At 37.8% G+C, this 12,781-nt stretch overlaps 1 protein-coding gene across 1 annotated transcript in view; it reads right to left on the reverse strand.

The window, feature by feature from the left end:
• The window catches only part of LOC136857240 (reticulon-4-interacting protein 1 homolog, mitochondrial), a 71,927-nt gene extending 59,444 nt beyond the window's left edge, over positions 1–12,483 (reverse strand). Inside the window, exons 1-3 of the mRNA XM_067135728.2 lie at positions 12,371–12,483; positions 11,865–12,167; positions 689–915 (exon numbers count right to left, since the gene is read on the reverse strand). Of these exons, the coding sequence (XP_066991829.2) occupies positions 689–915; positions 11,865–12,129 (492 nt within the window). The 5' untranslated portion in view covers positions 12,130–12,167; positions 12,371–12,483. The remainder of the gene's footprint in view (positions 1–688; positions 916–11,864; positions 12,168–12,370) is intronic.
• Positions 12,484–12,781: the final 298 nt, after the last annotated feature.

Genomic DNA, 12,781 nt, shown 5'->3' on the forward strand with positions numbered 1-12,781 from the left:
ATATGCCTTCCGCGCTAAAACCCCCAAGTGTAAACAAACAAAGTAATTTAGCAGTGATATTGAACGAATACTCTTGCTTTGCGATGAAAGTGATAATTATTCTTCCAAATCGAGTGATGAATTCCACGATGACAAACACAAACGTGAAGAAATGTAATACGTTCAGGCTGACTGGGTTACGCTTGGACGGCCATGCAAGATTAGATTTTACCGGCAACAGTGGGATTCATGCTAACTTTAGAGATAATCCAGAACCATTAACAATATTTAAACATTTTCTTGGTGATGAAAAATTATCTGAAAACAAAAAACAAAAAACAAACATAACACGTGGAAAATTAATGCCCATTAAGGGGTTAAGGTAGTTGTTAATGGACAATTCATTGAGGCAGTTCTGCAGCCTGAACTCTACTTCCCAAAATGATCCATACTGAGCTCCAACACCATGATCATCAGCCTGGTATTCAGCCCCATAGTTTGATCAGTAGTGTAAAAACTGATGAGAATTGGTGCAAGGAGACTATCCACCAATGACTTTCTTTTATAATCAATATATTGTACTTTGTCTTTGTGAAAAAATAAATAAATAAATAAATAAATAAATAAATAAATAAATAAATAAATAAATAAATAAATAGCAGCAAAAATTACTTATGTATTCAGCAGAACAACATTTTTGTTTACATACCAGAGACTGACTAATAAGAACTCTCTGGGCATGTGAGCCTTGTCTATGAGGTGGCAGTACTCCCCACACATCATCACCGATGTTAAAGTTATTGCCAACATTATGTCCTTTTCCTATGACACGCCCAGAAAAGTCACGACCAAGAGTAAGTGGAAATTCTATTATTGGACTAATACTGCATGCTTCAGCTTGTCGTAGTCCATTGAGAATCGTAGAACCATAGCCATCTGGAAAAGAAAGCAAAATATTAGATGAACTAATAAATGTAAAAATGCAGGTCACTCTTAAACTAATGCTTTGTATTTTATTATGTTGATCCATGATGTCAAAAGCAGATGGTGGAGTACAGTAATAGTGTTAGAATCTTCCTTTAATTTTTCTGTCATGAAACAAATGGCGACATAGGGACACTGACAAAATGCTGTCTGGCATGGACCTCCATATGAAGCAAAAAGTGTGACCAAAGACCAAACAATGAACATCAGCAAAGTGATGCAGTGAGTGTAGTTGTTATCTCATCCTTGTGAATACACTGATTACAACAGAACTGTGAACAGTGCTGAATATCAGCTTCAGTATGTTAGAAATGATGTTGACAATGTTGGAAAATTATCAGTGGCGAAGTTAGGGGGGAATCTAAGAGTCTCAGATTCCCCAGACAAAATACGAATAATAAATTATTGATATAAAGCACGAAAATTATGTCTAATAAACTTAACAGACTTCACGGCTCTCCGCTCTGCCGCGCTACTCACAGAGCACTGAACCTAGGCTTTGAGTCTGGCTTCAGCCAGACTCTTACTTTCCTGCTAGCAGGCAGGGCTTGTGCTGGTTGCTATGACAACGTATGACGTCATGCAGCGGTAAGTGCTCGCTCTGAAACCTAGCTGGGAGTCTAGTCTCCAAGTCTCGAGTTACGAGTTAATGTTTATGTTGTGATCTGTTGATCTGTGAAGTTTACAACTTATTATTAGTGGTCTGTGTTTTGTGAAAAGAGTTGCCAGTAGCTTTTAAATCCGTGTATAACGCATGAAAGTAATGATCTTATTACATACTTGCTTTGAACTCCATTTTCTTCTTTGTCTTTCGAAGAAAAAGGTGCCCTGAAAGACAAGCAGCCACAGCCATTATTGAAAATTGTGCAAAAGGATGGAAACCAAATAAGAACTTTCCAGTCCCAATGGTATAAGGATTACACATGGCTTACAGCAAGTGTGACAGATTGTAAGTTTTATTGTTACATTTGCATATTATTTGGAGGTGATAGTGAATGGAATGAGGGTGGCATCAGTACCCTAAAAAATTTTCATAGAAGAGCACGTAAACACCAGATTTCAAAAAGACATATTCAGAACAGTGAGCGTTTTCTTCTTCTCGGCAGGAGTAGAATAGAGCATGCCTTATCAGAAGTAGCTCGTCTTGCAGCTCTAAAGCATAATGAGTTAGTAAATCATAATAGATGGATTCTTGGCAGGTTAGTTCAAGTTGTGTGTTTTCTCGAAAAACAAGAACTTCCATTCTGTGGGCATGACGAGAGTAATGACTCCGTAAATAAAGGTAACTACCTCGAGACCATGGAATTGCTAGCACAAGAAGAACAATTCAATCATCAATCACTACTGATCTGCATTTAGGGCAGTCACCCAGGTGGCAGATTCCCTATCTGTTGTTTTCCTAGCCTTTTCTTAAATGATTGCAAAGAAACTGGAAATTTATTGAACATCTGTAAGTTATTCCAATCCCTAACTCCCCTTCCTATAAACAAATATTTGCCCCAATTTGTCCTCTTGAATTCCAACTTTATCTTCATATTGTGATCTTTCCTACTTTTAAAGACTCCATCCAAACTTATTCATCTACTGATGTCCTCCCACGCCATCTCTCCAATGACAGCTCGAAACATACCACTTATTACATGTAACTAATCTCACGATTAGACCCGTATTGAATTTGCTATAATATGCTTACAATATTGTGATTTTTAATTTTTTTTTTTTATTCCACCTTTTCAATACAATTGGTTTTATGTTGTTAGATCATAATGCTACAAAACTGTTTTATAGGGACATGTTTCGCTTGAATTTTAAGCATCCTCAGCCTATATAATCATCTCAAGGTTAAGACCTGTCGTATTTGAATTGTTTTGACAAATTTGTGCTTAATTATAATTCTAACAATAAAGTAATAAAATATATAAACATAAGAATTTATGAACACATTCATAGTTTAACAATATGAATGACTATACTAAAATTGGAATAACCATTAATGCTAAAGATACTGACATCCAAAACACAGTGTCTTCAAATGTTGAAAATTGTTTTCGCAAAGTTCTAGTTTATTAAAAACAATTGTAATTTGACTTCTATGTTAAAACTTGAGTCGTAATTATAGTTAAAACTTATTGGAATCTTAAAATTAAAATCTTGGATCCGTTTGGAATTCAGCTTCATGTTTTAATTTTGAGGGTTGCTGAATTAGTTAGTTTCATCGAACTAGTCTTGTTTTTACGATCAGATTTTCCGTTGGTAGTAGTTTGTAGGAGTAGAACCACAACAGATAACAGTCATCGTAATGTAACAAAGTCCACAAGTTTCGTAGTAGCAGTCAAAGGGACGCACCATCATTCAAATATTATGAAAGAAACAAATCAACTCCTCCAGATTTAGGATTGATGTCCCTTTTCACTAAAAACCTGTCTGGCTCCATGGCTAAATGGTTAGTGCACTGGCCTTTGGCCACAGGGGTCCCGGGTTCGATTCCCAGCAGGGTCGGGAATTTTAACCGTAATTGGTTAATTCCGCTGGCACGGGGGCTGGGTGTATGTGTCGTCTTCAACATCATTTCATCCTCATCACGACGCGCAGGTCACCTACGGGTGTCAAATCAATAGACCTGCATCTGGCGAGCCGAACTTGTCCTCGGACACTCCTGGCACTAAAAGCCATACGCCATTTCATTTTTTTTTTTTTTTTTTTTTTTTACTTAAAACCTCATAAATACAAACTCATGGAGTAAAGACACATCTGGGTCTTAACCTGCCAGCAAGATGGCCTGAAAATTTTAAAGTGCCACATGATCCCCATTTGGGTCTTAACCTGTCCAGCCAGATGGCCTGCAGATATGAATGTGCCACATGTTCAATGTGATATGTCCAGCCATATTATTTAACTTTCTTGACCTGGACCAAAACCCCTTCAGTGTTATCAAATACTAACAAGAAATTTAATGCAGTTAATTTGTCAATTTGTTTTAAATGTTATGCTACATACAACCCCCTGTTTGTGGGGACGATAGAACGATAGAATAACACCCAATGTATCCCCTGCCTGTCATAAAAGACAGAGCCATTTGCTGAGTCCTGCCATTACTTCCACTAATTTGTGTCAGGCTCCTCACTTTCATCTATCATATCCGACATCCCTTGATCAACTCTTGTCTCTTGTCCTTTTCCAACCCCGATGGTATAACGTATGGAAGCCTACAAAGTCTTTCATTTTCACGCCCTTCGTGGCCCTGGTCTTTCTTCGGGCAATAACTTCCTTTTTCGAAATCTTGGATCCCTTCCAATTTTTCTCTCTGATTAGTGTTACATAGAGGATGGGTGACTATTTGTACTTCCAGTTAAAACAATCACCAACACTGTTACATAACACCTCTGGCAGGAGCAGTAAAACTACTTGTATTGTTTTGCATAACTACACAGCCTGACAAAAAAAAAAATTGAAGCACCTAGAAGAAATGGTCAGAGGTCAATAATCAAATCAAATCAAATCAAATCAAATCAAATCAAATCAAATCAAATCAAATCAAATCAAATCAAATCAAATCAAATCAAATCAAATCAAATCAAATCAAATCAAATCAAATCAAATCAAATCAAATCAAATCAAATCAAATCAAATCAAATCAAATCAAATCAAATCAAATCAAATCAAATCAAATCAAATCAAATCAAATCAAATCAAATCAAATCAAATCAAATCAAATCAAATCAAATCAAATCAAATCAAATCAAATCAAATCAAATCAAATCAAATCAAATCAAATCAAATCAAATCAAATCAAATCAAATCAAATCAAATCAAATCAAATCAAATCAAATCAAATCAAATCAAATCAAATCAAATCAAATCAAATCAAATCAAATCAAATCAAATCAAATCAAATCAAATCAAATCAAATCAAATCAAATCAAATCAAATCAAATCAAATCAAATCAAATCAAATCAAATCAAATCAAATCAAATCAAATCAAATCAAATCAAATCAAATCAAATCAAATCAAATCAAATCAAATCAAATCAAATCAAATCAAATCAAATCAAATCAAATCAAATCAAATCAAAATCTCTTTATTTGCAAATGAGGTGTTTACCTCGGTGGCAAATGGTACACTAAAATACATTATTGTCAAGCACTAAATATTAAATTAACAAGAGAAGAAAATTTTCTTATAATACAATATCATACAATTTACGCTAACAATTTTTTCTATTAAACACACAGCTCATCCTTAATAAATTTATATTGTTTACAAAATTCTACTTATAATATCTCCTGTACTACTTACAAATATAGTCAACTGATATACAGTATTTGGAAGTACTTCAAAGTATACTATACAACTAGTATAAGATTAAACTTTACATTGCATTTATTTACTTTCTTTTTTTTTTTGCTCATTCTGGAACCTAAGTAGCATAACGACCTGCTGCGTCTTAACCAGAGCCCCTTTTGCCACCACTTTTCAGAGTTCCTGAAGGACCTTCAAAGCTACCGTAGCGGTCCCAGGGCCCTCGAAGTCCCCACTGTACTTCACCCCTACAGGCAGTCCCCCACTTTGGCTGTCCAACTCCTTAGACCAATTACTTTATTCACACACATTTTATTATTTACAATAACCTGCACTGGTCAAATGCCCTCTAACACTTCATTTATTTTCTCTGTTGCTGTTTATTCTCTTCTTAAATATCTGAACAGATTTTGGAAAAGGATCAAACACTACCCCTGGTAAACTGTTCCACTCCTTCACACCCTTCCCAATGAATGAAAATTTACCCCAGCCGCTTCTGCTAAAATTCCTTCTAATTTTATATTTATGGTCTGTCCTGCCGATATAATTGTTTTCCAACTGAAGCCTCTCATGGATATCTCCCCATGCTTCTTCTCTTGTATAGGCTCTATATAATCCTATGAGTCTAGTTTTCTCCCTTCTCTTACTTAAGTATCCCACCCAAGTTCCTTTAACATTTCTGATACACTACTCTTTCTCCTGAAATCCCCTGTTACAAATCTTGCTGCTTTCCTCTGCACACTATAGTATGCGCACTTTTTAGTGATAGATTTTTGTACTCGTTGGAGAAGTAAGAAGGGTTCCGTTAATACTGCCAACTGAATGGAAATGAAATCTGAATTGAATCGATAATATGATCGATCGATATGAATTTTATAAGCCTTTATTATTTTAAGCAAACAAATGTGTCTCACACACACAATATATAATACTATATAACATTTCCCGTTGCGAAACGTGTTCCTAGCATGAATTCTATAGTTTGGCTTTGCTGTGTAAACAACAACAGTACGAGTACTTAAAGTGTACGCCAGATGTCGCACAGCGATGATAAGCGATTCTTAGTTTGTGTTTCAAAGGTTGCCAATACGAATCTCGAAGATAACCGAAGTCGACCACTTCAGCACTAGGGTGTAAATCTATCACTAAAAAGTGCGCAGATAGTATCTATTCTTTTATTAGGTATTCTTGGTGAGGATCCCAAACACTGTTTGCATATTCCAATAATGGACGAACCATACTTAAGTAACTTTTTTCTTTTAATTCTTTGTTGCATCCTTTAAGTAGCCTCATTATGAGATGTAACGATCTGTATGCTTTCCCAACAATGTCATCAACATGACCCTTCCAGTGCAAATTACTTTCAAATCTCACACCTAAGTATTTGCACTTGCCATCTAAATGTAAATACCATCGGCAGTTCTGTTAGACTTTCAATTCTCTGTGACAGGTAGAACGGCTACCAGAGTGCATTAGTTTCATTCGTGTTTAGTCTTGTTACCAGGCCTGGTACAATTGGCTTTACCTCGCACCGACGCAGATAGGTCTTATGGGGACGATGGGATAAGAAAGGTCAAGGAGTGGGAAGGAAGCGGCCATGGCCTTAATTAAGGTACAGCCCCAGCATTTGCCTGGTGTGAAAATGGTAAACCACGAAAAACCATCTTCTGGGCTGCCGACAGTGGGATTCGAACCTACTATCTCCCGGATGCAAGCTCACAGCTACAAGTCCCTAACCACACAGCCAACTCGCCCGGTAGGTAGGGTATATAACAGGCATGAACAGAGATGTTGAGTGACCACTGTGAAGGACATGGAGATGCCGCATACTCATGAGGCACAGCGTTATCAGCACCTGACAAATTTTGAAAGTTGCCTCCTGTGGGTCTCCATTTGGTTGGCTGGTCGAATTGTGCAATATCCAGATTAGTGGGGTATTCGGATGTGACAGTGGCCCGATGTTGGGGGATTCCATCGTTAGACACGTGGGGAAAGTGTGTGGAGGAAAGGGTACCAGGGTAGAGTGTTATCCAGGAATTAGGTTGAGGCAGATGTTGAGGAAAGTAGAAGAGAAGGAGGAGGGGAAGGAGAAGGTGGTAGTGTTTCACGTTGGTACCAACAACGTAAGGCAAGCTGATATAAGTACCAACATAGTTGGAGATGTGTGGGATCTGGTAAATGCAGCACGGGTGAAGTTTAAGAAAGCAGAGATTGTTATTAGTGGAATACTGTGTAGAAGGGATACTGACTGGAGGGTGATTGGGGATTTAAATGAGACTATGGAGTGGGTATGTGGGAAACGGGGAGTGAAATTTCTAGATCCTAATGGGTGGGTAGGAGGTAGGGATCTGCGCTCGGATGGCCTTCATTTAAACTGCAGTGGTACGTATAAGTTAGGAAATTTGTTTGGAAGGGTAATAGGGAGGTACATTCAGGGAAACGGGCTGGCCTAGGGAGCGGTGATAAGGGAACAGGGAACTGGAAATCAAGTAGGGATGACATAAAATTGTTAGTGTTGAACTGTAGAAGTATTGTAAGGAAATGAATAGAATTAAGTAATTTAATAGATATACATTTACCAGATATTGTAATAGGAGTTGAATCATGGCTGAGAAATGATATAATGGATGCAGAAATTCTCTCACGGCACTGGAGTGTGTATCGTAGAGATAGGATAGGAAGGGTGGGAGGGGGAGTGTTCATTCTGGTGAAAGAAGAATTTGTAAGCTACGAAAAAGTTAAAGATGAGACACATGAAATTCTAGGTGTAAGGCTCATTTCTAAAGATAATAGGCAACTTGATATATTTGGAGTGTACAGATCGGGAAAGGGTAGCACTGACGCGGATTCGGAATTATTTGATAGGATAGTCAGCTATGTGGGAAACGACATGGAAAGAAATGTGATGTAGCGGGCGATATGAATATGCCAAATGTCAATTGGGAAGGAAATGCGAACGACAGGAAGCATGACCAACAAATGGCAAATAAGTTAATATGGAAAGGACAGCTGATTCAGAAAGTGATGGAACCAACCAGAGGGAAAAATATCCTGGATGTCGTGCTGATAAAACCAGATGAGCTCTATAGGGAAACTGAAGTAATAGATGGTATTAGTGATCATGAAGCTGTTTTTGTGGTAGTTAAAAATAAATGTGATAGAAAGGAAGGTCTTAAAAGTAGGACTGTTAGGCAGTACCATATGGCTGATAAAGCAGGCATGAGGCAGTTTCTAAAAAGTAACTATGATCGGTGGAAAACGGTAAATAAAAATGTAAACGAACTCTGGGATGGGTTTAAAGAAATTGTTGAGGAATGCGAAAAAAGGTTTGTACCATTAAGGGTGGTAAGGAATGGTAAAGACCCACCTTATTATAACAGAGAAATAAAGAGACTAAGAAGGAGGTGCAGGCTGAAAAGAAATAGTTAGAAATGGCTGTGGAAGTAAGGAGAAATTGAAGGAACTTACTAGAAAATTGAAACTAGCAAAGAAGGCAGCTAAGGATAACATGATGGCAAGCATAATTGGCAGTCATAGAAATTTTAGTGAAAAATGGAAGGGTATGTATAGGTATTTTAAGGCAGAAACAGGTTCCAAGAGGACATTCCAGGAATAATTAATGAACAAGGAGAGTGTGTATGTGAGGATCTTCAAAAGGCAGAAGTATTCAGTCAGCAGTATGTAAAGATTGTTGGTTACAAGGATAATGTCGAGATAGAGGAGGAGACTAAGGCCAAAGAAGTAATAAAATTTACATATGATAACAATGACATTTACAATAAGATACAAAAGTTGAAAACTAGAAAAGCGGCTGGAATTGATCACATTTCTGGGGATATAATAAAGACAATGGGTTGGGATATAGTACCATATCTGAAGTACTCATTTCATTATTGTTTGGTCCGAGGAGCTATACCAGATGAATGGAGAGTTCCTATAGCAGCCCCTGTGTATAAAGGAAAGGGTGATAGACATAAAGCTGAAAATTACAGGCCAGTAAGTTTGACATGCATTGTATGTAAGCTTTGGGAAGGCATTCTTTCTGATTATATTAGACATGTTTGTGAAATTAATAACTGGTTCGATAGAAGGCAATTCGGTTTTAGGAAAGGTTATTCCACTGAAGCTCAACTTGTAGGATTCCAGCAAGATATAGCAGATATCTTGTATTCTGGAGATCAAATGGACTGTATCGCGATTGACCTGTCTAAAGCATTTGATAGGGTGGATCATGGGAGACTACTGGCAAAAATGAGTGCAATTGGACTAGACAAAAGAGTGACTGAATGGGTTGCTATATTTCTAGAAAATAGATCTCAGAGAATTAGAGTAGGTGAAGCTTTATCTGACCCTGTAATAATTAAGAGGGGAATTCCTCAAGGCAGTATTATCGGACCTTTATGTTTTCATATACATAAATGATATGAGTAAAGGAGTGGAATCGGAGGTGAAGGCTTTTTGCGGATGATGTTATTCTCTATAAAGTGATAAATAAGTTACAAGATTGTGAGCAACTGCAACGTGACCTCGAAAATGTTGTGAGATGGACAGTAGGCAATGGTATGTTGATAAACAAGGTTAAAAGTCAGGTTGTGAGTTTCACAAATAGGAAAAGTCCTCTCAGTTTTAATTACTGCATTGACGGGGTGAAAGTTCCTTTTGGGGATCATTGTAAGTATCTAGGTGTTAATATAAGGAAAGATATTCATTGGGGTAATCACATAAATGGGATTGTAAATAAAGGGTACAGATCTCTGCACATGGTTATGAGGGTGTTTAGGGCTTTTAGTAACGATGTAAAGGAGAGGGCATATAAGTCTATGGTAAGACCCCAACTAGAGTATGGTTCCAGAGTATGGGACCCTCACCAGGATTACCTGATTCAAGAACTGGAAAAATCCAAAGAAAAGCAGCTCGATTTGTTCTGGGTGATTTCCGACAAAAGTAGCGTTACAAAAATGTTGCAATGTTTGGGTTGGGAAGAATTGAGAGAAAGAAGAAGAGCTGCTCGACTAAGTGGTATGTTGTATTCTATCTGTTAGGTTATTTTTTCCAGTATTATAAAATTACTCATTCGGAACAATTGTGATTCCCTATGGGAATCAGCATCTACATCATCTGATGGCCAAGCAGGCATCAATTTTTGATAATGAGACAATGTCTCTCATAATGCATTGGCACTGCCGGTGGCTACAATTAGCCTACGCAGTGGCCTCCACGGTATGCACTATCCAGCGTCTTGGTAGGTGTGCTAGGTACCAACTGATGAGCCCAGCCTAGCACACGGGGGCGAAACGCTGGCAACCAGGAATGAGTTAGCTGGAAAAAAATTTATAATGTCCAATAACGGACCATTTATATTTGTATTATAAAATTACTCATTCGGAACAATAATTTGTGATTCCCTATGGGAATCAGCATCTACATCATCTGATGGCCAAGCAGGCATCAATTTTTGATAATGAGACAATGTCTTTCATAGTGCATTGGCACTGCCGGTGGCTACAATTAGCCTACGCAGTGGCCTCCACGGTACGCACTATCCAGCGTCTTGGTAGGTGTGCTAGGTACCAACTGATGAGCCCAGCCTAGCACACGGGGGCGAAACGCTGGCAACCAGGAATGAGTTAGCTGGAAAAAATTTATACCGGTAATGTCCAATAACAGACCATTTATATTGGTATTAAGTGGTATGTTCCGAGCTGTCAGCGGAGAGATGGTGTGGAATGACATTAGTAGACGAATAAGTTTGAGTGGCATTTATAAAAGTAGGAAAGATCACAATATGAAGATAAAGTTGGAATTCAAGAGGACAAACTGGGGCAAATATTCATTTATAGTAAGGGGAGTTAGGGATTGGAATAACTTACCAAGGGAGATGTTCAATAAATTTCCAATTTCTTTGAAATCATTTAGGAAATGGCTAGGAAAGCAACAGATAGGGAGTCTGCCACCTGGGTGACTGCCCTAAATACAGATCAGTATTGATTGATTGATTCATTGATTGATTGACTGCATGGAAACATGAGGGCAAGCATACTCATTGTGATGGTGACAGTATCCAGGATATCAAGGACCAGTTACAACAGTCGTGGGCCAGCTTGCCTCAGGGGAGGATACAACGGCTTTATGACACGCCTTCCAACCAAATCAGTGCACGCATCCAGGCCAGAAGGGGTACAACATCATACTGATAAGTGGGCCTGTACTGCCAAGTTCTTTCTCAAGTAGACTCAACTTTGTAATCACTTAAATAACATCACAAACCCACTTAACACGTGAAGTTTCATTTTGCTTCCCCCTCTCCTTACACATGCTTCAATTTTTTTTTTTTTTTTTTTTTTTTTTTTGTCAGTCAGTGTATAACGCATTCACTGACCAGAAATAAAAAGATATAGGAAAAATAATAGTATTTTCAAGTGTGTAACATCCTCTGGACTCCGAAAGACATTGTGCTGTCATAATTCCGTCCTGCAGTAGGCCTGGTGGACGTAACGTTCAGAAATCCCAGACAACACATGTGTGACACTCAAAAAAAAAAAAAAAAGGTCACGCAGCAAAAAAAAATATCTTAAATATATTAAAGATAACATAACTTACTCATCATTGCAACGTCAATAGGGTTTACAGACGAAGCTGCCACTTCAACCAAAACGTCATCCGGACTCTTGATTTTTGGGACACGGAAAGATTTAGACAACTGTAACTCTTCTAAACCACCATACGAGTGTATTTGCCATGCTAGCATTTTTGAATCATCCATTATATCCAATACCGGCTTGGGAGCCGTCGAAAAACGCAGCAGACGTACATTTCTTACACTTTTAGCAGCTAATACGCCACACCTCCAATTCAATATTAACATTTCGTCAATCAGTACTTCACTGTAAATAGCAGACAAAACTGGGGACGAAAATGACAAATTAATCAATCGTATTCATTCTATCTGTTAGAGATCCCAAACTGCATAGTAGAGGTTAGGAGAGAACTTAAAAATGCCTAACACAGAAACACAACAACGGGCATGTTGGGTAATTAAAAAGAAAAAAACACTAATCACTAATCGGAGTCGAGAAAAACGGATGCTTCAAAAATATGAAACTCACGTGAGCTAAATGCATAAACAAAGAAAAAAACGCCAGACAGAAAGAGTAATCAGAACTCTCTGAATGGAAATATTTCCGCAAAACGTAAAATCAGAGCATGATGAATATGGTTTCAGGCTTAGGGATGATTCACACTATGGGTACGATCACAGTACACTCATGCAAGACCGATTCCAATCCGCAGGCCGTAATATAAAAAACATGGCGGCCGAAGTAGCCGGATTGCTGTTATTGGCTAACATGAAAATATCACGTACATATTATATAAACGGCCGTAAATTACCATGATAAATATAATATCTTAGGGAAAATCAGTTTTACACGTATGAAAACGCTTCGCCAACAAGAATAGCATATATTCTACTAGTAAAGAGACCAACAAGCTGATTATTTAGAAATTTCAATTGGTCA

This window comes from Anabrus simplex, chromosome 1 (assembly GCF_040414725.1).
Source record: "Anabrus simplex isolate iqAnaSimp1 chromosome 1, ASM4041472v1, whole genome shotgun sequence".
Lineage (NCBI taxonomy): Eukaryota > Metazoa > Arthropoda > Insecta > Orthoptera > Tettigoniidae > Anabrus > Anabrus simplex.